Here is a 26,407-nt window from a genome sequence, read left to right as displayed (position 1 = left end):
TTTTTTGAGGTTTACTAGCATTACATTAGGTGTTCACATATATACACATGCACACACACAAATGTGAACTTGTGTGTGAACAGATGAGGTCACTAATAGCGTGCCAACTGGCATAATACACACCCCTCCAGACCTCAGCAAACCCCCCTCCATCAGCACACACACACACACGCGCACACACTCCGACAAGAAATGTGAACACATTAGACCAAAGGTTGTTCCTTTCTGCTCAACACAACCGGTCACATCCATTCAGTCAATGATTTTTATTTGTTTTCTTGGCAAGCAGCTGTTCTGGGTGCATAATCTTGAAAGACAGTTTTTTTTTTTTTTTTTCCTCCTTCATAATCTTATTTTACCTTTTGATTGTATCCATGATGTGGTCCCCCCTTTCTTTTTCTTTTTTTTTTTTTTTTTTTTCTTTGGTGAAATAAAAAGTTCCCCCCCCCGAAACTTGGGGGTCGGAGAGGCAAACACCTGGGAGAGGGCTCCCCTTTTCAGGAAGTGTTCGACCGGCGCTCGTTCCGCGTTGGCGGTCAGCGAGCGAGAGAAGGACGGCCGGCGGCTGCCATCCTCCCCTCGCGTGAGAAAACTGTGCCTGATTTTATTAGGAAAAGTCCGCATTGTTTTTGGTGCTGTTGGGTATTTACTGTATATCGGACAACAATGGAGTGCTCAGTGCTGGCATTGTCTCCAAAACAACTAAGGGCCTCCCGCGTTTTTGGTTCTAGATGTGCAATCATGTTAACATTCCATACTCCTAGTCCAATTGTTTCATCTGTACCAGTAAGCATTAATTATTATTATTATTGTTGTTATTATTATTATTATTATTATTAATTATTATTATTTTCAGTGGTTTTTGATTTATATTTTGGTCTGTTGTGCTTTCACTAGAGCCACTAGTCAAAGGTTGTAAAATGTGAAATACGAGAACCCTGGTTTCCTTTTTTTAATTGTTTTTCTTCTGAGTTTTCACTTTTCCAGATATATATTATAAACACAAACAAACAAAAAAGCAAGGTTTAAAAAAGGAAAAAAGAAAAAAAAAAAAAAACATACTTTTGTACATATTCCTGTAAATTTCTTTAAATACTTGAGCCTTTTTGTGGAGAGTTAGAAGGGGAGCCGGGTCGGGTGGGAGGGCGAGGAGATGAAGAAAAAGCCTTACATTTCAGTTTCTTCATCGGCCGGAGTCTGCGTACAGGGTTTGCTCTTGTATCATTTATAAATAAGTGCTGCTTACATCACTGAAAAAATATGGAGTAGCGGAGGCCCCCCTAGTGTTTTTTAGCTTTACTTTTTTAAAGAAAAAGGGAAAAATAAGTTGACAAAAATGGTTTTTACATTTTCATTACTGAAAATTCAACAATGTAGTAGCTACTCATGTTGCACTGAGCTTGTCAGTGGTGACTGTCAAGAACCTATAATCCAGTTTGTTGGTTGTTGTCCTTCACAGAAGACTGAGCTGTTTTAGGAGTATTTAATGAAAACAAAGTTGAGTGTTTTCAAATAACGTGGTTGTCAAGTTTTTATGGCCTTACGATGTATTTTATTCAGACCTTTTTTGTGTTTTTTTTTTTTTTTTTTTTTTTGGTTTTGTTTTGTTTTTCCTTTTTCTACAGTAAAACTATTGCTTACAGTCTGACATTTAATTTATTAGCACCGTCTTTCCTTCCGCATGGAAAGATCCACGTTGGTTATATCGCCAGTTTTTTACTTTTCGAGTTTGTACTTTTAAGGTTTAATAAAAACTTACGGACGATTCACTGTCAGTTCTTTTCGAACCGCCTGCTGTCTCTGTCCTTGGGACACCCGCTTCGTGTGTGTGTGTGTGTGTGTGTGTGTGTGTGTGTGGGCACTCACAGCACAAATACCAGCAATATATCGCATTTGCGCCACGTACCATAAAAAGACTTCCGAGCGAGCGCCGAACTGCCAAACAGGTTGCATTTATTTCAAAGTTATGCCGACGGAGACCATGGAGAATAATTCACAAGTAATATGTAAAGAGTTTGTGTCTGAGATCAAAAATGATTAATGGATAAGTTCAGTCCTATTTTACCTGACTGGGAATTGCTGTTCAGACCCCACTCTCCCTGCTACCAAACCAAAGTAGATACTTGGCTGACTCTTTCCTCCAAGGTGACCTGCGCTCTTTGTGTACGTAATGTACTTTGCAGGGATTTACACATTTATGCAGCTGGGTGATTTTCACAAGAGTTAATTCAGCAGCTCAGTGGTGCAGCGGTGATGCATGTGCTTTACGGTGCCTGGGATGTGTTTATGCAGAGGTTCGAGTAGCGTGTTCTCCCGGTGTTTGCAAGCCAAGGACAACGGAGACGGCGAGTGGTAAACCACTCCTGCACCCTCCCTTACCGTGAAAACCACACGGCCGGTTGCCATCAGTTGGAATCGACTGAAAGGCCCTCACCCCTCCCCAAATTGCAGAGGGAGCTGGGCTTCGAACCCGGGTCCTTTGCTTCCCTCCAATGAAGCCCAGAGCCACCCTGTGTTCCATAATTTATAAAAGACTCAAAATCCTTGGCAGCTTGAATTTCCAGACCCTGTTTGAGAAAATCCTGTCTCTCAGGTTTAATATTGTTTCCCAGTTGGACACGAATGTGTTTTTAAGCTATTACCATAACACCTGGTGCGTAACGATAATTAAAATATATGTGCACGTGCCACAATTCCCGCAGGCTACGTGTGTGCCAAGTGTGTTCAATACAAACGAGCAGCTTGGGAAGGAAGAATTTATTGTTAAACAATCTGAGATATGGATGGGCTGTAATTACCACACAATACTGTTGAGCATTAGATACAAGACAGAACTTTTTAATATAAAAGAAAAATCCGAAAACACAGATTGCACAGCAAGCTCATTGTCACCGCGTCGCCGTTTACGTGGCCCGCGAGTCACTGTCGTCCGGCTGCTCGACAGCCCCCCTCTCAGCCAGGGCCCCGTCCCGCTGCACCGCGGGACGTTCGCCGGCCTCCTGGCTGCCCGAGTGCTTGCAGGAGGAGGATGGCGAGGAAAGCTTGTGCCGCAGCTCGGCCTGCGTGGGCACCTGGAGCGTGATCTCTGTGGGCGGGAAAGGCTCCGGTTCCTGACCTGCAGGGACATCCGTTTGACTCCCCCTCATTATTATTATTATTATTAACTTATTCTCTGATACCTTTGTCTGAAGAATAGTCACGATACGGTAGTGCTGCACTAATGCCTTCCAATGTAGTCTTAATACTTGACAACAGTCGACACAATGCATGTATAACTAGAAATAAGTCTTTGGTGTGTATCTATTGCTATAACTATTAAGCAGTATTTACCTGATGCCTTTATACAAGGCAATTTTAAATTTAAACGTAGCATCGTAAGTTTACAATGATTTATCCATTTGCATAGCTGAGTAACTACACCAAGAGCAAGGATTCAAACTTGGGTCATTCACTTGCAAGGGAACTGCTCTAACCACTGCTCCACCTGCTGCCCAGATGTAGTATTAGTGTGCGTGAGGTAAGTAGCGGTGCGGTAAGTGTGAGCTTTCCCCGAGTGACACGCCATAGTGCCGCTGGTGTGCTAAGGTGCTCGTACCCAGCATCGGCGAGGCCACGCTGTTGTCTTCTCCTCCCGAGTTCAGGAAGACGTCCAGGGCCTCCTGGTCGGACATGTCCATCAGATCCATCTGCTCCAGCATGTCCACGTTCACTTCCATTGAGGACATGCTTCCTATCGGTTCTGCCAAATGGCACAAACAGCCAGAATCACTGATGTTTCAGCGTGACACGAGGACCTGAATCCAGCAAGGGACTCGATCCTGCTGGTGTTTCTAAGGGGGATGGGGGCTGACATAATTCAGCCTTTGTTTTAATAATTTTGTCCCCTTAGAGGGCTGTGGTGTGTGTGTGTGTGTGTGTGTGTGTGTGTGTGTGTGTGTGTGTGTGTGTGTGTGTGTGTGTGTGTGTGTCTCGGATGAGAGTGAGACCGACTATGGGCGATACTAATGAGCTGCAGTCACAGCAACAGTCTGGTGCCACACCGACAAACACAGTGGCAGGGTTCTCCAGCCCTGGTCCTGAAGGGGCCCCTACGTATACAGCTGGCTCTGCTGGGCCTTTACAGGACAAGGGTTCGAGACCCCGGAAAGCAAAATGACACAAAAATGAGCTTGAGCCCCTTTTCCAGAAGGGCAACACAGGCTTTGTGAAACGACGCGAAGCCATGCTTTGAAACGGGGGGGTGGCGTGCCGTTCTGACGCGGACGGTGCAGGGAACGACGCCCCGCCCCGGTGACTGACAGCACTTGCAGGTGCCAAGATGGTTGTTCGCACATCTCTCCTGCCACACAGATGGGCGGCTGGCACGGAGTGCGCCAGGTGGTCCCCGCTGCTGGCTCCCTCCCATCCGCCCCCCCAAGAGGAGTTTCTGCCTGGGTTGCCATGGCAACGGCCCTCCTCGGCATGTGCCTCTTTTTGACGAGACACATGGAGACTGTCACTCAACAAGCTGCTTTCAGCGTTAAAGGGTTCCGGTGCGCCGATGTGCTGCCGTGCCCGCTAACGGGACGGTGACGTGAGTGCGGAGAAGCGTTCGACTCCTCGCTACATCCGGCATCACTTTTCTTTGCGCATGCTTGAGAAACACAGAGTGCAGCACGACGAGCGGCACGACATGTACGCAACAGCTTTGCAGGATCACACGGTTTGAGAGCGTACCTCAGAGGGAGCGCGAGCCGCCCCGTCGAGTGGAGCGCAACAGGGAGAGAGAGGCAGCTGTTAGCTCAGCGACGCAACGCCTTGCCTTAGCCGAGGCCTGAGCAAGAGATCTGAAATGATTATTGTTTTTATACATTGTTATTGCTCGGCATACTCTGCTCTTCAGACAGACTTATGACTTACCCTTTTATGCAGCATATTTATCATAGTATTTCTGCCAAATTACTTTGCTCGGAGGTACTTCCATAGGACACCTATTGAGATGCAACCCAGCAACTTTCACTGCTCACTAAATTTAACCTTCCTACCCTAAATTCCAGAAACGGCAATGTCTCTTGTTACCTGTCGAGAAAACACATGATTACCTAGAAACACTGCAGCTACAGTTTCCAGGGGGCGGTGGAGCGAATTCACTTCTTTGGACTTCTCATTCTCTTGTTTTACAACATTGAATCACAATGGATTAAATTGGGCTTTTTTGACACTCATCAACAGCAAAACAGTTTAAAATCAGTTTTGAATTACCCAAATGATAAATATTGAATAACTGCATAAATATTCACACCATTTACTGCTACATATCTAAGTACAACTAATTGTTTTTAGAGGCTGAATAGAGATCGTGTGTGTGTGTGTGTGTGTATTCTAAATATGTTTTCACTTTGGCATTCGAGTATTTCTGTTAATGAGTGTCAAAAAAGTAATTACATCCATCCTGATTCAATGCAGGGAAACAACAAAAAATAAAACAGTCCGGAGGGTGAATACTTTTTCTAGGTACTGTATTTTCATGAGCAGTTTGTTTGACCTTCAAATGACCTGTTAAACTCAATCTTTAGCCCTCTGCGACCTCTCAGAAATAACACGATGCTTCTGGTCGACTTTTCTGGTGTGTGTTAATTGAGCTGAGAAAGAAGCGTTCTCTGATGACTGAATTAGTCTACTGTGGCACTAGAAATGTCTCCTTCCTCTTCTAGCGTTCCCCAGAAAGCTAGGAGGAAAAACACACGAAAGGGCAAGAACGAACATTCAGAAAAGCGTCTTTGTTGGCTTCCTAGATGCTAGGACTAATGCGAGTCAAGAACTTAACATCTCAAAGTGCTCAGATACACAAGACGGCATAAACCCGGATTGGCTCCTGAAGGGCCGAAATGGATTACTTCTAAAGCAAAATACCCTTTGGAATTGAGCCATGGTACAGCTAAAGACAGCGCTGTGAACCTTGTCTCTTCGTTGTGAACCCTTGCACCCTCCTCACCTCTCCTCTCGGTGATCTGAAGGTACCCTGCTGAGAGGTACTGCTCCATGTCCTGCTGGAAGGCCTCCTCGAAGAACTTCTGCCTCTCTTTCAGCTTGATCTGTTGAGCCTGCTCCGTGTCCAGTGTCTTCTGCTCCTGCTCAGAGTCCAACTCCGCTGCAGGGGGCACGGGCGTTCACTTCAACATATCAGTACATTTAGAAAAAGTGTACATAGTGCAATTAAAATAGATTTTGAGTCATCTGCAACATAAATGTAATGCGGATGCGGTCTTTCGTGAAGATAATTTGAAGCAGGCCTTTCATAGGGACATAATTAGAACATCTCCAAAATTTGAATAACCATTAATTCAAAATTTACTCCATCTACTGCCACAGGAAAAGCGAGAGACTAATTCCATTTCCAGAAACGACCCATCAAATGCCTTATAAGTGCAGTGGCTCACGGTTCCATATCGGGGCAGGAGATTTCCCTAAGAAGAGGCTGTTGAAGGCATGCAGCCACTCAGGAGACAAACGTTTAGAGTGCAGATGCTACGGACGCAATTTTCACAAAGCCAAAATGAAGCTGAACATAATATTTATGTAAGAAATAACACAAACCATGGCCTTGGAGTAGCTCCACATATTAAAGGCTGTAAATAAACCTGAGATGCTAGGAGCAGTTACTGTTCTCTGACCTTCTGGGAAGTGAGAATAAGGTTTTAGAATCCTATCAGACTCCCATCCAGCTCCCTTTTCTGTTTTATACAGAGACGGGACCCTCTCCAGTTAAACCAGATGTGGTAGAAATGGCATTAAAAGGTGAGAGTGTGTTCAGACAACGTGAGCGTCGGCCAAGCTGTCGGTCAGCATTTTTGGTCCTCAGCACTTCCTCCTGGGCTGGGGTGTTTGTGGAAATGTGCTGGATTAATGTGAGGTTCCACTGACACAGCAGCAGCAGCACCCAAATCATTTTTTATCCATTCATTTAGCTGATGCTTTTCTCCAAAACAACTGACAATGTTAAGCTGCTTACAGTGATTTACTCATTTATGCAGCTGGGTAATTTTTAGTGTACTAATTCAGGATGAGTAGAGTACCTTGCTCAAGGGTACTACAGCAGCAGGATGGGTTCAAATCTAGGTCCTTCAACTACATCATGACAGGTTTAACCACTATGCCACCTGCTGTCCCATATTTTGTTTCTCAAATCCGCACTTGGCGAAAACTAGATAAATATAACCAAATTAAACAATCAAAGATGATGTTTAATACAAATATGTCCCTCACCTTACAGTGTCTTACAGCCAGCCTTCACTGACTGTTGAATGTTGTTCAGATCTCAGTTAATTGCTTGCCCAAGTTCTGCTCTATTTAATTCATGTTATGCATTTAAGACAAGTGAATTTTAAGTAGCTGATTTAAGTCGGAGATGAGTATTTGAGGATTAACTTATCGTTCTCATGTCTTGCCTAACAAAATGAAAATGTCACAACAGCAAGCGGCCAGAAGTCACTCCACTTTCCTGTAAGAAGCCAAAGGAAACTGCCAGCCTTCAGATGCCAAACTTAAGGAGTTAAGGAAAGCAGGACAGCAACGTACCTTCGTGTGGGGTCCCGAGTAAGACTCAAGATTGAAGATTCATGCCGAATCCATTTACCCTGGAGTGTAACGGAAAGCCTAAAAATCACCGAAGAAAGTTCAGAAGCATCGGAATGCCGCTGCTGCCAGGCTGGACAACCAGAGCTGCAGGCTCACTCGACAGCTTTCGCATTTGTTATTTTTAACGATTATCACGCACAGTTCTTCGACAAAGGAACGTTTGTTGTATGCAGTAGGCCGAAAGCTATAATCGAACTGACGCAGCGCTAAACCTATCTTACAGGACTCGTTGTGCCGGACAGATTTGACACACTGGATCCGCCATGCGGTAATTTGCTCGCACAACTGTTCTCTTGCTGCTCACTGCCTCATTAAAGTATCTAAACCTTCTCCATGGAGAGAAGAGTCTGTCTGTGCACCAACACACTGTCTGCCTGTCCCTGGGATCCACTTCCTGGAGCTTCTGAGGGGCTGAAATACGTTCAGGGGCAAGAGACTAACTTGTAAGGCCGGATGAACATGTTGCTAAGAGCTAACGTGAAGCTAGAGACTAACGTAGCTAAATGCTAATATGTAGAGGCTAACGCACAGCTGGCCTGTTCGCTAACATAGAAGGCGTACAAAAAATGGACTTATAAAGGAGAAGCGTTCCAGGTGCCGGACTGAGGACATGGCAATAGTACAAAGTTTAAAAAGCAAGTTACGCCGACAGCGTTCCGCAGTCTTCGTGTGTTTCCTCCCAGCATCATCCTCACATTCATCTCACACTTATCTCTCAATAATTACAAGGTATGAAACTGACATATGAATCCATGTATCAGTCCACCTGTTGTCAGTGTTGGGAAGAGTTATGAAATGCCACTTCAAACTACATCAACAGATGAAGAGGAATCGCAGTTTTGACAGTTATCCATAGGGTGCGTTTACTGTTCATCTGGGAGTCCTAACATCTCTGCGGGTAGTGCTTGAACCGCACCTTCCTGGGGTCAAAGGTCAGCCCATGCACTCTGGATGAGGACAGAGCCAGTGCAGGTGAGTCTAAATGTCATGGCAAGTAAAAAGGGATCAATGCCCCCACGCCCAAGGTCTCCTTGGGCATCAACATCCTGCTAGTCCTTTGTGTTTTTGTGTCAAACAAGTGGCTTTTCTCATGGCGGACTTGGTCTCCAGTTGGTCTCCAGTTGGTCTCCTCCTCGCTCACCCCACAAGCCTATGGGATATCCTGAAGATGCCACCCAGCAGTTGCAGCTCCCAAATGTACCTCACCAGAAGGTAATGTATACGATGACTGTCCATCATTTATCCACCAAGAACTTCACGTTAAAATGAACCTCAAAAACAAATTTAATCGATCATTACCATTGATGAGTTTAACATCAGTCTAATGGTAATACACATAGCGAGCAGAGAATACATAAAGATAAATTAGTATAAAAAAGTAAGAGAATGTTAATAATGCTGGTTTCATAACCTGAACTGTTTCAGTCCAGCACAAATTTACCACAAGAACAATGATTTTCTCCACCTCTGCCTCTGTTTGTATATTTCTTTTTTGGTAAGTAAAACGGAAACCGGGCTGGGTGCACTTTTCCCCCTCTTTCTCAACTCGCTATGTTTTGTTCAGTGGAGAGAAAAATGGATTATTAAATTTAGAAGATTGAAGATACCAGCCGACCACATCGGTACAGTAGCACTTCTGCACACACTAAAAGATATTGGTACTAACAATAACATTCCAATAAAGGCACAGCAATCGCTTGGAGGCCTTGCCAGGACATGAACTTCCAAAACCTCCGGCAAACATTGCTTTGAATAAAGCACTCTTCTGCCTCTTCACCATATGTCCTAAACACAGAAAGACTGCTTGCCTGTGCTAACCGGGATAATCATGCAAGAGCAAACTGACTTCTTATTACAGTAGCTTAAACCTAATGTCAAAATGGAATTCACTTACATAAACATCCTTACACAACTGTGCGCCGTGGGTTGTACCATTAGGTCGATAGCTGCCCACATAACGTGTCAGAACCTTCTTCTGTCAATCTAGTGCTGAGACATAACTGGGATAGAACAGCATTTCACACAAAGGTGATTATAATATTAAAGTAAGGCAGGCTTGCTGGAATATGGCATAGAAGTTTCACTGAGCGAAAGAAAATTCATGGAGGGGTCCTTCTGACTGAGGTTGTGTTCATAGGCCCACACGAGGAACAAAAAACTAAATTCTACCAGCAGGTTCCCAAATCACAGATATTTTTCACTGTCCAGTCCCTCATAAATGTACTTTCTTCATTCAATCCCTGCTTCGCAGGCATTACTTTCGGCTCCTGCTGTGATTGCGATTCCCTCAGTGTCTGTCCATGATAGAACGACACGTTTTCAGTTTGACTGCTTCAACTCATGGGCGAAGTATGATGTTGTGTGTCTGGTACTTCAAAGTACTTCTCGACAAAACGAAAGGTAGCTGGTGTGGATTTTTACGGAATGGAGTGAGGGGGTGGAGCCTGCAAGTTGCTTCTCCTTTTTTCAAGCCCTGGCTCTTGACTTCTCCCTCCACACTTCTCCAACAAGGCCAAAGAAGAACTGCAGACACACTGGGGATACCAATGACCTGCCCGTGTCTATAGGAAACATCTAAAGAGATCGACTCTTCAGGAACGTAATTTCATATTCCGTGTGTAGTCACAGCTGAATGACACAGAAGAGCAAGGTCAGGAAAAAATAGAGCACGGTAAAATAACTGTACCGTGCAAACATCTTCATCTCCAACACCTTGTGATTCGGTGGCATTTCCCACACACCCATTTCCTTTGGGATCCTCAAAGACGCAAGCGCAGGCCACCAGCAAGTGGCTCACGAATAGACTGACGGGGCTCGTGACACCTCGATCCATGTGTGACGTGCGCTCCTATCAGAAAGTGATGGTAGCGAAGACATTATTCCACATCCTTCATTTTCCGTGTTTGACAGCAGCTCTGCCGCTGCTTATTTGCTCTGAATATGATCTCCGAGCAGAGGATTTACTGCTGCACGACTGATAGGAGTAAAAGATAAAGAAGTCCGAGGAGGGAAGAGTCTAAGGGGTAGCGTGGGTGCCAGCTCTTCTATCTGAAATCTCTATCTTTAATCCATCGCGGTTCTGCTGCAGTCGTTCCGCCGGCCCATTCGACGCAGGACTGAACTCAATTCACTGAAATCTACTTAACAGTCTGAACAGACACGGCAACAATTAATGCCAGTCACGTCCTCCTTTGGGGCACGTTTGGAAATCAGATTCTCCGCACCAGTGGGATATCTGTTCAAGCAGACTTAGATTAGAGAGTTCAGAGGCCAGATTCGCACGCAGGATCAATAACGTGTGAGCGGGACGCACCTCGGGTGTACGGTGCCGCAGAGCGAAGGGCCACGCTATTCTGTAGGCCTTTTTCGCAGCCGAAGTGATGTGCCGGCACAGCGCAGGCTAAACTGGACGAATTACGACCTTTCCCTGTGGTCTTCTGATCGGCTTCCCTAAACACGGTCGCGCTGAGTAAACTGGGAATTAACTCAGCATAGACGCGGTCATCCGGCGACGAGATTTAATGAGGATTAATTGAATCCCCCAACTGTGCGCCTCGTGACGAACAGAACCGAGGAGTACGTTATCGGCAAATACTGCCGCACGAGTCGGTAACCAAAGGGCATCCGTCTTCATCCCGTTTGTTTAATGCCCCGCGCCGGATGCAGGCTGACGGAAACAAATCGATAGCGCAAAAGCGGAGCACGACATACAGGGGGCAGGCATTAAAGCATGTAACCGTGCGCTTTAACATGTTGCTCTCTGAAGTGTGGATGGCTTTCCCTTGCTCAACAAGTGGCACCTGAAGAATATTTTCAGTGTTTCTTCTGCGAAACATATTTTGACCATATTTACCATTATTCACTTGGGTTTGTTGGAGTCTCATTACTTTGTTCACAGTTACATTATTATGTACTTTTCCTTATGTCATTACAATTTGGATGTAATTGTTATTCACTTACTATATTATTCACTGTATGGCATTCAACTACATCTTTTACTCAATTATACCTTACTTGTGGGGGACATGGTGGCACAGAGGTAAACCACTGTCTCACAGCTGTTCAGGGTTTGAGTCCTGCTCAGGGTGTGTGAAATTTACGTGTTTCTCCTTGTGTTTGCACCCCGGCATATGTTCGGAGGGAGGCGATGGCAAACCACTTCCGTTCCCCTCTTGCCATGAAAACCACGCGAATAGTCGCTATCAGTCAGGATTGACTTGACGGTATATACATACCTTAGTTGTATGCATTCCCTCACCCTTGGTGCTCTTCTTTTTCCGCTGTGGAAATTTCTGGAATACCTCTATTCAGGAGGTTTGGGAAGGTCTGCTTTATGAGCACAGGCAGTTAAGGGACAGTGGGCTTAAAATAGGCATGGTGGAGAGACTGCAGCCAGGTGGCTATCTGCAATGGGGTAACATGTGGGGAGACTCTTCAGAAATGTCATGGACCTTTTTTCAGCTTATTTTTGTCTCATTATTGAAACTCCAAAGGACCTGAAACTGCCTTAAAAAATCAATTCCAACCAGCTACCAGTTAAGACTGGAATTTTGAGAAGTTTCTTTTCTATTTGTAATTAAATAGTTATTCCACACAATAGTGAGTTGGACTCAAAAGATCTGGGTCCATATCCCACCTCCTGCTGTAGTACCCTTTGTCAAGAGGCACTGACTCAGACATTATTCCAGTACAAATACCCAGCTGTATAAATGGGCTCTAAGTCAGCGGCAGCCTGTTGCGTAGTGGCTAGAATAGCTACCTTTGCACCCAAAGGTTGCTGGTTTGAATCTCACCTTGAGCAAGGTACTTACCCTAAATTGCTCCAGTAAAGTTACCCAGCTGTATAAATGGGTAAAGAATTGCAAATATCTTAATGTTGCTTTGGAGAAAAGTGTCAGTTGAAGATATGAGTAAATGTGATTTTGAGGTGGAGTTAGGGAGGATTGGTGGCATAGCTGCTAAGGATCAGTGAGCAACAGCCCCAGCTTGCAAGCCCTCCTTACAAACGTCCACCCCATTGAGGAGACACCGAGCAGTTTTGGTGCTGCAGTTAAGCCCTCTCTCCTGTCCACAATCAGAGCGCGGGCTTCGTGCACTCCTCTCGAGCTGCATATTTCACATTCTGCTGAAGCCGATGCGTGTGATCGCAGACCGTGTGCGCGCGCACTGCTGGGGTGCGTGGGAGTACCGCCTTACAGGCAGAAACTGATTCACGGCCTGATCGCGGCCACGCACAATCCTGCACGGACAGCAGGATCAGGAATTATTTTCCCTCACATTCAGATTGTTAGCAAACTGGATGGTCCTGGAGGGAAAATGCATGATTAAGACCCTTGTATCCATATTGGTTTCTCTTAATTGTACCGCAGAATATTTGAATAAAGCAAATCACTCGCTGGAACAGAAATACCGAGGTCTTCTGGGAATAGCATACCTTCTAGCCAAGCTCACCGAACTCGTGAGCATTACATTTGGTGGGTGTTCCAGCAAGCCTAATGTGTCTCCTCCATGTCTGGTACAGCCCCATCTAGTAGTTATTGCAAATATTTTATGACCTTAGCCACAATAAGTGAAAAGTGTTCATACCACTTGAATGAAGTGCTTCAAGTGAGTCATATACACATTTGACCTTAAATGTGACCTTTACTGTTTTGGTAATCAATAGGTTGCTCTTTATGTGTTTCTGAGGCATCTTTAAATTAATTGTTGCAATCGTTCATCCACAGACCAGGGATAAATTGCTGAGGGAACGATAAACATAAATCCATTAAGCTCTGCCGCAAAAGCCAGGAAATCGGTCAATATTTCCGATGCCGCGGACTCCAGGTGAAAATGTCCATGTAGAAAAAGAGCACCTGCGCTTTGCTTCGCTTTTCGAGCCGGTCAGGGTGGCTTCAGAAGAAGAAATTTGCAACGGATTCTGTGAAACTCTGATGTGAATGTCATGATGTAAATACGACATTCGAAAATGTGACACGACCTGTTCTGTCCCAGACATACATTTAGACGTCCTCGTTAAAGAACAAATTAACAAGGCAGCAGCACTGCTGGATTAATGCGAAAGCCCTGCGAATCTCGAGGGAAATGCTGCTGTCATTTCTTGCCTTTTGTATTTCACAAGTGGGTGCCACGCTGTTGAAAAGGTCGACCGGGCAAATGAATGAGGGCTGCTCTCCACGGGCCACGTAACACTTTCCAGTCCTACGAGAACGTTCAGAAAGCCGATGGACGGGCCTTCCGTTACGAATCTGAGCAGAGCCGTTGGGCTGGTCACGGAGAGACACACTCGGCTGTACAGGCCACCGCAGAGACCGAAACTCCAACTCAGCTGTGAGTCAGACGTAGAGGAAGGTGTCAAGAACCACAGCAGCAAAACAACAGAGACAAGAAGAGCAATGGCAGGAATACTGTTAACCCCTAGTGTGCTCCTCCAACGCTCGCCAGGACAAGTAGGACAAAGACAGGCACACAGCCATCCAAACGCCACTGACCACATTCTCACATCCGGTATTTCCAAGGATTAGACTGTGATCATGTGTTTGGCTTTAGTGAAATTTCCATCTTGGCCTCCGCTGGACGGCTTGTACCAACTATCCAGCGAAGATGCTGAGTCCCCATAGGACACTTTGTGCAAAAGCAAGGTGGACATAGGGATTTGGTTGTGGGTTTGCAGAAAACATGCCAGAGTGTAAAAGTTAGTGGGCATTTATTATACATTGTGTTTGACTGACATCTGGGCATGGCCATGGGTATGGTCTCTCCTCCAAAAATTTTGTTTTCGCAAACTCCAGTTTGCTCTTCGACAGCACACGTTCCTTGCAGCAATCCTTAACTAGAGTCATTTTGACAAATATCACACTCACACAAAACAGGTTGGTTCATTTGCATTGATTTCCTCATTTAGCTTTCTCTAGCAGTAATCATTCTTCACCAGCAAATTAAAGGTTTTCTTATTAATTTTCTAAAGCAGAGAAATGTATCTCTGCACATTCTCAGTATTGTACGTTCATCATTCTTGGTCTTTTGTATGCTATTCATGAGCTGCTTCCAGCAGAAAGGATCCAGGGAAGGGATGTAGGCCTTGACATCACTGCCGCTTTGCTCACAGCGACAGCCCCGCATAGTAAGAAGGAAAGTGCTTCTGAGGTCCCTTTTGTCAAAAACACTGTACAAACTCTATCGGCTGTCTGATGCCTGTGATGATTCACAGATAGCTGGTTTGTACTAAATGGTTATAGTGGAAACAAATAACAGGCATAGAAGTCTCCAATGACACCTGGCGGTGCCGCACATGTCTTACCTAGTGCAGCCCTCAATTTTCCCATGATTTCCAAAGGAGCAAATCAAAGGTGCCAGGTGGGAGGGCGACCACATGCTTCAGCCGGCAGTGGAATCATGTTAAAGCGTACAGATTCGGAAGGCTGTAGCCTGCCCTCATTTCACTTTTTGGTTTGTTAGCTGAGGAAAGCAGAGCAGGATGGACGGAAGCTGGATGACAGGGTCAGAAAATAACTGCAAGACAAAACCACACACTGCTATGGCTACCACATTGGGGTTATGTGTCAAATACTCCTGCAATGGACTGAAAGCACATATTCAGAATCCCAGCATCTCCTTGGAAAGTACTGCGGTGGCATCCATGGATGGTGCCGAGGGGCCATTGGCACAATGTTTACCAAAGTCTACCAGGTGATGAATATTTCTTCCCCCATGTGTCTGGTCTCAGCCCTGGTATACACTCACACCCTCTCTGAGGGTGTTCTTATTCTTAAACGTGTGACACAGTATTCCCAGGTTTTTTTTTTCAGCAGCAGAGACCTACAATTCAAAGCACTGTGGCATTTAATTGTATATCAATTTTTCTGAAAGCTATTTTTGCATGTGCTCTAGATTGCATGTGCTCAAACTTTGCATTACTGATCAAAACTAAAACCAAGTAGCACCGCCTGCCAAAAAAAAGCTCTATAAATAAGGCTGCAGTGGTCCTACAGAGTCCCCGGACACAGATGTGGGACTTTCTCCATCTGAACAAAGATTGCGGTGGCGTCGGTCCAGTTAAATGGATCGGCAAAGACCAGAGCGTAGAAGAGAATAAAAGGAGGTTGCGCCCAACCAAAAGCCACGTAGCCCAACTTACCAGAATGCAGAACATTGGAAATTACATTTGCATATGTTCTGTGGAAGAAAAGCACTGGTAACCTTTATTTCTCTGCTTAATCATTCATTGGAGAAAAGTCCGACCGTGCTGGTGTGGGCTGTTTCACTACTGATTTCCCGTAAGTCCTTCTTACAGTCTTCTAGCGTAAAGCTGAGTAAGTTTGCCGTTGCAATATATGTCAGATACAGTTCAACTATGCTTAGCTATGTTTCGATCCAATTTTTAAAGAGATCAAAACACAGGAACACTAAAATATCAAATTCCACCATAGTTCTAAACTGTTAAAAACCAAATAATTTCGATAAATGTCAAACCTATACTGGAGAAACCTTCTTCAAGGGTTTTTTTCAGTCTCATAGGACAGTCGTGAACATCAAATTCTGCTTTAAATTTCACACCCAATGTGATAATCAGACTAGGCGTAAAACATGTTCCTCTCACCTCCACAAACATGCAGACGAAAATGCAAATTCAATGTGCCTTATTTTGCACAAAAAAAAAAAACAATGTTGAGGCTGATTGAGTTTTCTGAAGGTTTTCTGCTGTGCTCTATGGGAAAACAAACTTAGGGGGCTTTTGGAGACTTAATGGTGGCGCACACACGACCCGCGTCCCTCTGCAATGCTGGGAACAGGATGGGCACGGACAGGCGGCCGGCGGCACATTTGCGGCCTCGTTCTTCACATCCAGGGGCTGCTCGCCTGGAGCTAAATGCTAAGAGCTAATGCCGGGACATGTTCTTGTCACGTCCACGCCCACAACTCAATTGACAGCACCTGACTCCAGTTCAGCACCTACCCTTTAATAGACGCTCCGCAACTCCCAGATCTTTGCGGAATCTCGTCAGGGACAACCGCCCTTTCTCGTGACTCTTCGTTCACAAGCATCGCTAGCTCTTTGTTCACGTCCTACGGTTTCTGACTCTTCGCTTCGTTTCCCGACCACGTCCACGGATCCTCATTCCCGTCCCGTTCGCCGATCGACCGACCCTTCGCCCGTCCCCGACACCGAGAACTCGCCTCATCCCTCGTCTCCGGACAAACGGCGCTGCACTCGGGTCCAGCCGTCCCAGGCCCCTATGTTTCGCGCGACAGTTCTCACGAAGCCCAGATGAGAATTGTTGTCTACCCCTCATTGCGTTTACGTCTGCTGCACAATGTGACGTTTGTGTTTTCATATCAGACTCACCTCGGACTGAGTAGCCCAGCACGCCCGGTTTCTTCTCCCGAGGCTTTTACCAAAGTGGACCGATCCAGTTCGGTCGTCAGTGCTGCTCTTTATTGGCCTTCACACTTTCTATCTGCAGTCTTATACCTGTATTTTTACAGTCCTGACTTGCCTTGGTGCTCTACAGTGTTTGGGGCCTGCGTTGCGGCCTCCATTCTGGCCTTATTAGATAAGCTCATGCATCTCTGCCGCTTCTACGCAAAAAATGGTTCGCCACACACTTTGACGAAGCACGGCGACGCTGCCTGAATTTTTCACATTTTCAGCCAAACACTTAGCACCAGGCCGCTGTTATTACTTGCACTGTGAAAGCACACGCTGTCTTCGGATCGCAGAGAGGACGCGCTGCCGCCCTTTGGGAACATGCAAAAGATGTGTGCGTTAGGCACTCGTGCGTGTTATAGGTCGTGTCAGGGGACACAGATGTCCCGCGTGCAGCCTGCCTCTGGACTCCCTGGAGGACCGGGGGCCATGGGGAAGCAAGGATGCAGTCCTTCTTGAGTGAGCGCACACGCAGGAGAGAGTGTGACATAGGGGGTCCGTGCTATGGGTGACATGAGCGGGCGGTGAGCTTCACGGATGCCCGGACAGCCGGAGGGTAACAGGAAAGCTCTCCGACTATCAAAGGGCGCTGCACGCTGTCCGTTTTCCACTTTCCGTTTTCCATTCTCTCCCATTTTAAACACGCCATGTCCTGCATCAAAAAAAAAAAATCTGCATCTGAACCAGGAGCGTGTTATCAATACCCATTAAGCTTTAAATGCAGCTCCGCGCTCCCGGTTGTCCGCATCGCAAAGTGTGCTGCGGCAGCCAAATTTTTAATGGCCACAATTTATCCAGGTGCTGAAGTGGCCTCTGTTTTCTGCAATGGATAGGCTTGCGCATTCCATCACTCGCAGTACATTTCTGTGGACCCCCATTAGCAACAGTCTGTGAAACACACATAATTAATTCAAATGCTGGGAAAAAAAGAAACAAACAGAGAATCGCTGGAAGTCAGAAGTCGGCAGATTTAAAAATCACTCGGCAGTAATAAACGTGGCGGCGGCTGCCTGTGACACAGTCGGTTTAGCTAACCTTTAATTTAACAACGTGCCTTGTGCACACAATAGCTGAGTGCGGTAGAGGCCCTCATTTCCCATCGACCGCGCAGGGAGCCCGATTCAGGTGCGACACCGTTTCGGATGACGACTGAAAGCAAACGGGGCGCAAATCCGAAAGCCTGCCTTATGAAAACGTTCTGCGAGTTCCTATTGTGAACAAAGACACCTAAAGAATAGGATGCGATGTATAATTTGGTGCGGTAATTACAGATCGAGACGTGGCGATGGGGTAGGGGGCTGAAGATCTCTTGCGGGCTCCAGCAATCCGTTCACGAGACGAAACGCATTCACAGAGTCCTTGCTGTTAACCCGTGCTGGAAGAGCTCCGATCCAGCGATAGAAGCACTCGTTAAATTCATAAGAAGCTTCCACGAGCGACGCAGTTAAAATCAGCTCCAAGTGCAACTGAGAAGACGCTATATGACAAACAAGGGTACAATTTAATTACTGCGGCGGAATATCCCACAGCACAGGAGTGAAGGTGGCACCGGATTTACTCAACGCTCTTCCTCATATATCTAAAAGCCTGACGTGGCACTTGCTTCACGCCATATTCCACACGTAGGCTGTGGAGGAAGGGTTTGGACGCAAACACATATAGATAGATATTCATTCATACAGATACACCCTAAGGGCCACTGTTTGAAAGCCAGAAGAAGCCTGCACGAACACACGGAGATGATGCAAACTCCATCTTGAGCGTGACCTTTGAAACGGATCGCTTGAGGAACTGTCCTCCTCCTGAAAAATTCAGCACCGACACCCTTCCGCGGAGCCCCGCAAACACTCCCGGGGCATCCAAACGCACGGATTACCCGGTTCTGAACATGTCCGCAAGCACATCTCCGCCCTTTCCCTCCCGTGCACGCTTCTCCGAGCATGAATTTTAATGTTATGTATATTTCTCCATGTATTGTATGAATATCTCATTATGTGAATCTGGGATTTCAAACAGTTCTTATGTTCCTTAGAAAGGAAGAAAGAATTTTCCCGGCAGAGATCACGAAAGAAGACCACCGGGGACAACAGGCATTGTGCACACTGCCGTACATCTTCCAGCCCAGACAAACAAAATCTGACAATGGGTTTATTCACAGCTTCAACACTAGTAAAGTAGCAGTTGGAAAATATACAAGGAAACAAAGCTGGATAAACAACTAACTGTGACAGTAATACTTAATTCGATACATATGCCGCATAGTATCTATACGCACAATAAAATTTAATAGAAAGTATATAAATATATTATTAATATAACATTTCTTTCTTGGCATATATATTTGAAAGACTTCCAAGAATTGCTTGAAGGTTTTCCCAGATAATAAAAAGCCAGTTGTCTTCCTACTGAACCCTGAAGCCCGAGAGACATAATTAAACCTGAAAAGGAAAACATTTAAAAATAGGACATTCTCCTTGAGGTCCAGCAACCTGAATGTCACTTCGCATTTGAGAGCGCGCGCGGTGACGTGCTTCTCGACGCAGACGCATCGCATCGGGGCCCGAAGCGGGCGTGTGCGCGAACGCCGGCGGTTGCGTTCGGGGATGCTCACGCGGTTGACGTGCGCGGGGCTGTCGGCGCCGCCGGAGAGGGGACCCGGAGCCCGTCTAAGAAGGCCACGCTAGGGGATGCTCCCTATAAAGCAGTACGCCGTCACGCACTCTTCTCACCGCCGCCCTTTGGGTGGTGTGTTTGACAGCAGCACTCAGCAAGTGGAAGGAGCCATCAATATAGACTATATTATATTACATAATTTCACCAAACATAAATAGGGCCCTTACAGGTAGCAGAACGACGGCCGTGAAGAAAAGCTCACCTCTCCTTTACACTCCTTCTGGCAGGGATCCTATAAAAGAGCAGCTTTATAAGCAATTAGCTGCCGTGTCTCTCCGACCCTCCTTCTGTCTCTGGCTCGCTGTCTTGTCTCCGTCTCGCACATGACCGCCACTTAGGCAGTGGGCTGCCAAGGCGGCGGATGCCGAATTGTTAAAAGATAATGCGGTTACAAGGGTCGCGTAGGAAGTGGGCGTAATTGCAGCTCCTCCACACAGGCGCTGACCGTAAACAGAAGGCGGCGGGCGAGTCGGGGGTGAATTCCTTATTATCTTCCTCGCCGTCTAACGCTGCGGTTCATCTCACCACACCGGGACAGCGGGGCCGCTGCGAGCCTGACTCACGCGCATCATCTGCAGCGCCCCGTTTTCTATGCTGAAAAGGTGCGGACAGTTCATAATTCGTTCGAACCGAGCGACGGATCCAGCTCGGTCTCGGTGGCCGGGTGTTCAAACACACGCGCCGTTCTGACTTTTTTGGTTTGTCCGATGGGAGCGCAGGGAAGCATCCTGCGTTGTTGGTGCCGTTTCCGTGGCAGCCGGTAACGTGAGGCTGCGTGGGATACGCGCATGACTCATTTCTCCACCGCGAATGTGATGAAGAGCCCCTTCCCCCTGGCCAGTGCTGTAGGGGGGCCAGCCTCGCGTTCCGGGGGCCGGAGCGGGCGAATGCACCTGAGACGCGCCCGCTGACGGAACCCCAGGACTGGACCTCCGTCTGTTGAATGACTGACGACAATGAAGTGGGTCCCGCTTCCGGATTTATCGGAGAAAAAAGTTCCGATCCCACGAAATGAGAAACCCATGTTGTAGCCATGAGCCACGCGCCTGACTTGAATAGTGCCAGGAAGCAGCTGGTTGTACACGGCAGGGGGGGGGGGGACAGAATGAATCGGTAAGCTGGAGTGTGCAGGTTTCTGGGGATAATGGCATCTGCTTTGCATCTCAATGGCTCAGCTGCACCATCTCCCTGGACCTTCGCTCAGAGTGCTCCCGAACAACAGATCCGCTTCCACGCCTGCCCCCTCCCCCGGCTCCCGGTAGGCCCCAGAGGGGTCAGAGGGCCCACCCGGCTCCGCCCCACCCCGAACAGCCCCTCCGACATTCCCGTTGCCATGCCAACAGGCTGCTATCGGCCAGGCTGTGATGAAGGGAATGATAAATGAAGTTGGATGCAGCGTAAGGCCCATGGAGAGCCCTATTGTGAGAGGGGTTGGGGGGCATAGCCGGTCAGCCCCTCCGGCCAGAGAGGCCACTTTGCGAGCTCATGAATGGATAATGGCTCCTCATGCCGCTCCCCTCCCGCCCAGTCTGGGGGTCTTTCTACTCACCCCTCTGGAGGCTCGCAGCGGGAGGCAGCTTGTGAGTCAGTCATTGAAAGAAATATAACGCACGCCATTTATGGATCTTATCTTGGCCATTTATGCCACGAATTTCATTAATTCCCTGACAGTAAATGCAATAAATGAATCATTGTAAATGTAATACGCAAACTGCTTTTTTCTTAACTTTTCTCCTTCAGTTATTTTTCCCGGACAGTTCTGCTCAGTAAGGTGAACGACGCTTCTTCCGCGCAGATGTGAGATGCGCGTGAACATTTATACGGGTTGTCACTATTTCACCGTTAGCACCACTGATGTGCCTTACAAACCGATTAAAAACGTTCCTTTTGCACAACTGGCATTTGACCAAAATCACAGCGTCGGCTTCACTTTTGCTTTGTGTTGCAGCGCAGAGCAAAACTTTTCACGGAAATGAAAAATCAATTACATTATAAAACAAATGAGTCTAGAAAATGATTCCTTTTTATGAGCAAGGACACGGCCTCAATCAAGCGTCAGCCGCGCAAACTAAATTGTGTTAATCAAAGTTATTATAACCTGAGTCAATGCTGCTTAGCTACCATAGAAAAGCAATTACCTCCTGTACATGTATTAAAAGCGATTATTTACAACACGGCGCTCGTTGTGGCGCGAACCACGATCATTTCACGATCATCACCATCGCAGTTTCCCAGCAATGAGTTGAATATCGACTCATTTTCAAAAGCGGTTTGCAATGCGGGCTATGGAGATGGCAGCAGCGCACCGCTGTGGTAATTTCACAGTGAGATACTCCGCAGTACTCTCCCCCCTCCCTGTATTCTCGGTGCACTGAGACAGTTTGCTCTGCTCTCCACACGAAGACCTCGCCGCCCTGACCGAGGCGGCGCGAGCTCCACAGCGAACGCACCCTGGGAGCTCACAGAGAGGGAACGGGCACCCGGCACCAGGGGGCTGAAGTGGCCAGGCTATGGACTGTGGCTCTCCTCTTTCTTCTCAAGCAGAAAGAACCACCCGCCGTTCTCCCCCGTGAAGGCAGCGGCACCAGAGGCGCGGTTCTTCTGATCCAACTTTGATATTGCGGCGGTGGTGGGTGGGGGCTCTTGATCTCGTTGCGCTCCCTGTGACTCCATCTGCCTCCCTTGGCGTCACACCCTCAGGGGACGGACCGGAATGTGCTCCACAAGCTTGTTCAAACAGGCAAACTGAACGCCCGCTACAGTAACCTTATGAAAGCGCACAGTGCGCGCTGATGTGCAAAACGGTCATTCATTAACATCCCGCCCTTCCTTAGCTGCTCACAGTCAAGGGACTATTATCAGCAGATGAGCAAAAGGGAACTCGGGTTAATGCCACCCCCCCCTTCCCTTGGACCACAAAGCAAGATAGTGTGATGGCAGCAAAAAACATGTTTACCCCTTCTTACCCGGCGAGAGCGTTCTTAAGGCCAGGAGTTCATCGCTGCCGATGCGCGATTGACGCCGGCCGAACCAACGACTCATCGCGATGAGGCTACCGTCAGCCCTCATGCCAGATGCTCGCCGGGCCCTCCGTGCTTCGAGGGAAGATGAACTGAGCAGACGGCTCGCCTTGAGGGCGAGGAAAAGTAGCTGTCTGGTAGAACATCAAGCCCATTTCCGCAGGGTGGCTGGGGCCGTAAAAACCCTGCCAAGACCGCGGTAAACAGATCCACTGACTGCTGCCCCCTAACCCTCCTTCGCTGAATGTACCGCACATACACCGCTCTATCGAATCCAACCCAAGCGCCAAACACACACGATCGCCGCAGGTCAACATCGTGAAGCAATTACTTCACAAAGTGGAGCTCTTCATCAGGTAAAAGGAGAAATTTGCCCCTTGGATATTCTCTCTAATTAATGCTTTGCAAAAGCGAGTCGTTTCCTGGCTGCAATTAACGTTTTACTCAGATAGACCTGATCTCCGGGTCGACACGTCCCCTGCAACACAGAGCAAAACATGGCCCCGCGTAAATGCACTCGTTTTTGTGCGGCCGTTCTCGCGGGAGTTGTACTCGGTCACCTTTTTCGCGGGGTCAAATAATAATTCTGCGTTTTTCCCATATTGGCCAGTTTCATTTTGCGCTCCGTTTAGTCTTTTGTTTGGTTTAACTCCCCCGGGAAGATCACCTGTAGAGCGCTCCGTGGCAGCTTGTTTACAGAAATGTGCCACAGCAGATGCAATTTTCTCGATTGCTCGATTTCGACGGTCGATTGATTGGCGGAACCGCGGGAGCCAAGGGCCGAGGGGGCGTTGCGGGGACGTGCCGCAGCACCGCTGACTCCTTCGCTGCGCACCTCCCTCTGGGAAACCATGCAGAGTGCCTCCGCCGCCTCCTACGCTCAGCACGCTGTCACTGTGCTGCATCCAGCCAGACAGGATCACCTCAAAGTACATGGAAACGGGGCGTTTGTTGGCAGGACTTCCATGCACAGACCTTAGAGGGAGCAGGCAGAGCAGGGACGGTGCCTTCCAGTCAAGCTCAGCTCATAGTGATCACTTGCATGGAATTCCTGGTAAGATAAGGTAACGGAAATGATTTACCACTTCCTTCCTCGGCACAGGTCTTTGAATTGTGAACATCCATACTCTGCACACCCTGAGCCAGATTCGAACCTATGCCCGAAGTGGCTCAGCAGCTGCGAAGGGCCACTTTTTCCCATGCCGCTTGAGTATGAGCTTGCTGGCGGTGGGGATACACAGAGGAAGGACAGGTGTCTTATTTCACTAAGACCTCCCATTGCTCGAACGCTAATCTGGGCGGTGATGTCAAAAGTCGTCAGGAACACCGAGTCTGGCGGGATCTCATCAACGAATTGTCGCTCCGAGCCAGTCGCGATGCGCACCTAGGTTCCATCTCAGGTTAATTAAAAATCTCAGCGCGGGCTCAGAGCCGGCCAAGGGGGGTCGGTAATTAATACTCCACATGGACCGCAACTTCACGGCGTGAGCTACAGAAGGGAAATCGGAGAGCCGGAGAGGCCACGGAGTTACGGCGGCAACAAAAGCCGTAAATGGGAGCACGTTCCACCCGACGGGATCGATACAAGCGAGCTCGGCCGCTGTCGATCCCAGGGGCCGCTCGCCTCCTGGGATCACGGGGAGCCAGAATGTTCTTCCCTTGCCTCCGCCCTGAGTGCGGAGCCTGTCCGCCGTCCTCCAGCCCGTTGTGCTCGGGAATGATCGGCAAAAAGGAAAAAAGCCGTGTGAGCAAACAGAGCACGGCAAGACTTTCTCCTATTTAATTTCACATCATGTTTTTCTGCAGCACCAGCAAAGTAATTAAGAACCCGAAGAGCGTCGCCTTTTCTGCCAGAATAAACAGCGCCGACATGGTTCAGTTTATACGGGGACAGCAGGGGCGCAAACACGTCCTGTGCAACAGCTGACAACCCCCTACAATGACAGTGTCATGTGTTGCACGCGGGCTGCGCTCACAAGCTTTTGCGGAGTGCGGTAAACGGTGTGCATGACATGGCAACGAGAGCTCTTTGCCTCAGCCTGTGGGCAAGAGGGATCGTGGAGACGGGCGGCTCTGCAGCCTCGCGAGGCTCCGGCGTCTCTGTGACGACCGGCAGAAAGACCGAGTCACGAACCCCGACTCTCCCGCTTGGCACCACTGGCACTTTGACGCCAGACGGCAGCGCAAAGCGGCCGATAACCCGCCCCGGCCGCCGCGATTCGCCAAACACGCAGGGGGGGAAAGAAAATGCACAGAAGGGACACACAGACCTGCGCAAGTCCGTCGCACGCAAGAAGGGAAAGGAGCAGAGAACGTACAGGAGTCCCGCGTGGCGCTGTCAGAAGAACCCGGGGACGACATCCCGGAGCGAGGCGGAGCGGGACGCAGAGCCAGGGGCGCCGTGGGAACTCCAGGTCACAGGGCAGGCTGGCCGACGCTCATCCTCCGGGGCCCACACAGCACGCGTGCTCGCTCTCTCTCTCTCTCTCTCTCTCTCTCTCTCTCTCTCTCTCTCTCTCTCTCTCTCTCGCTCGCTCGCTCGCTCCTTCTCGCTGGGTCAGTCGCGCACACGCCGCCGCGGCCAGGCTCTGGGGCGGGGGGGGCTGCTGCGGAGCCGCCCGTCGAGAGGCTGGGCTGTGGAGATGCTGCTACATCGGCAGCGATTGTAGTAGCTGGGAACGTACCACTCGGCGGGCCCAGGCTGGGGGGAGCTTCCATCCGGCGGAGCGGGGAGGGGGGTAGGAACAAGCACCAGCTGGAGCGCCGCTCCGCGTCGAGGCCGCGTTGGCCCACTCCTGTTGTGCAATCCCACTCTCGGCAGTAACGCTGCACAGCCCTGACAGCCCAAGGACGCAGCGTGTGTCTCTGAGCACTAATGACAGCTCCCCCTTCCCTGACCTTTGATCCCCAGAGTGTGTGTTCCTCACGCTGGCAGAAGAGATGCCCCCGCAGCCTCCGCAGCTGCGGTGTTGATGAAACACACAGGTCCCGAGCGGGAAGCGTGGGCCAGCACTGCGATGTCGTCACGGAGCCTGTGTATGAACTCCCTAGAGGGGGCCGTGAGCTGTGAGACACACACACACACACACACACACACTCTGGCCAAGGGGCTAAGGGCCAACGCGCACAAAAAGGAACAGGAGCGCTCGCAGATAAACAGGTATACGTCATTTGCATAGAGGAACATACCCCGTGTACCAGATTTTTGGTAGGACACAACGTCCTCAATGAGTCTTCAAATTATCTGCTGATGCTCATGGCTACATCTGCTGTACCGCAGCTCCGTGGAGAACCTCCTGTCCAACTACAGAGTGGTCTGTGGGCAAGACGGGAAGGCTTTCTGTGGAAGATGACCGTGCCATCCTGACTCCACGAGACCACCATCGCACGTTAATTTATCGAGCTGACGCCGAAATTAATGCTCGCAACGTTAAGCTACATACAGCGATTTTTACGGTATCAATATAAAGTAAGTGTCTTGCTCAAAGGTGCTGCAGCAGGAGGTAGGATTCGAACCCGGGCCCTTCAAGCCCAAGGGCGGCGCTGATAACCATTACATCACATCCTCCCATCACAAGCAGGTCCTGATTCGGGGACATGACACATACGCTAATTGTTCCACTTGCTAATCCCTACTCAGGTGGCAGTAATGAGGGAACAGATGGGGAAT

General features: G+C 48.3%; 1 protein-coding gene across 5 annotated transcripts; it reads right to left on the bottom strand.

The window, feature by feature from the left end:
* Positions 1 to 2,750: 2,750 nt before the first annotated feature.
* On the bottom strand, positions 2,751 to 25,493 carry dtnbp1b (dystrobrevin binding protein 1b). 5 transcript variants are annotated; one of them, XM_018727236.2, is made up of 4 exons: positions 25,008 to 25,493; positions 5,975 to 6,130; positions 3,596 to 3,739; positions 2,751 to 3,115 (listed from the first exon to the last, which is right to left on the bottom strand). In XM_018727236.2, the coding sequence occupies exons 1-4, from the start codon at positions 25,096 to 25,098 to the stop codon at positions 2,904 to 2,906; spliced, it is 603 nt and encodes a 200-aa protein (XP_018582752.1). In that variant the 5' UTR covers positions 25,099 to 25,493; the 3' UTR covers positions 2,751 to 2,903. The 5 variants fall into 5 exon arrangements, with proteins under 5 accessions (XP_018582752.1, XP_018582754.1, XP_018582755.1 ...); XM_018727238.2 differs by having other exon boundaries at positions 2,751 to 3,085; XM_018727239.2 differs by having other exon boundaries at positions 2,751 to 3,085; positions 3,596 to 3,730.
* Positions 25,494 to 26,407: the final 914 nt, after the last annotated feature.

Source organism: Scleropages formosus, chromosome 23, assembly GCF_900964775.1.
Source record: "Scleropages formosus chromosome 23, fSclFor1.1, whole genome shotgun sequence".
NCBI classification, from domain to species: Eukaryota; Metazoa; Chordata; class Actinopteri; order Osteoglossiformes; family Osteoglossidae; genus Scleropages; species Scleropages formosus.
The sequence above is the reverse complement of the archived record's forward strand: the minus strand, read 5'-3'. Positions and strand labels throughout refer to the sequence as shown.

Excerpts from the sequence above, each read along its gene's own strand:
- dtnbp1b (XM_018727236.2), bottom strand. The coding sequence starts at position 25,098 with ATGTCGTCCCCGGGTTCTTCTGACAGCGCCACGCGGGACTCCTGTACG. Across the intron at positions 3,740-5,974 it reads TCAGATCACCGAGAGGAGAG|AACCGATAGGAAGCATGTCC; the intron begins GTGAGGAGGGTG and ends GCCATTTGGCAG. Across the intron at positions 3,116-3,595 it reads CGTGGCCTCGCCGATGCTGG|GTCAGGAACCGGAGCCTTTC; the intron begins GTACGAGCACCT and ends ATGTCCCTGCAG.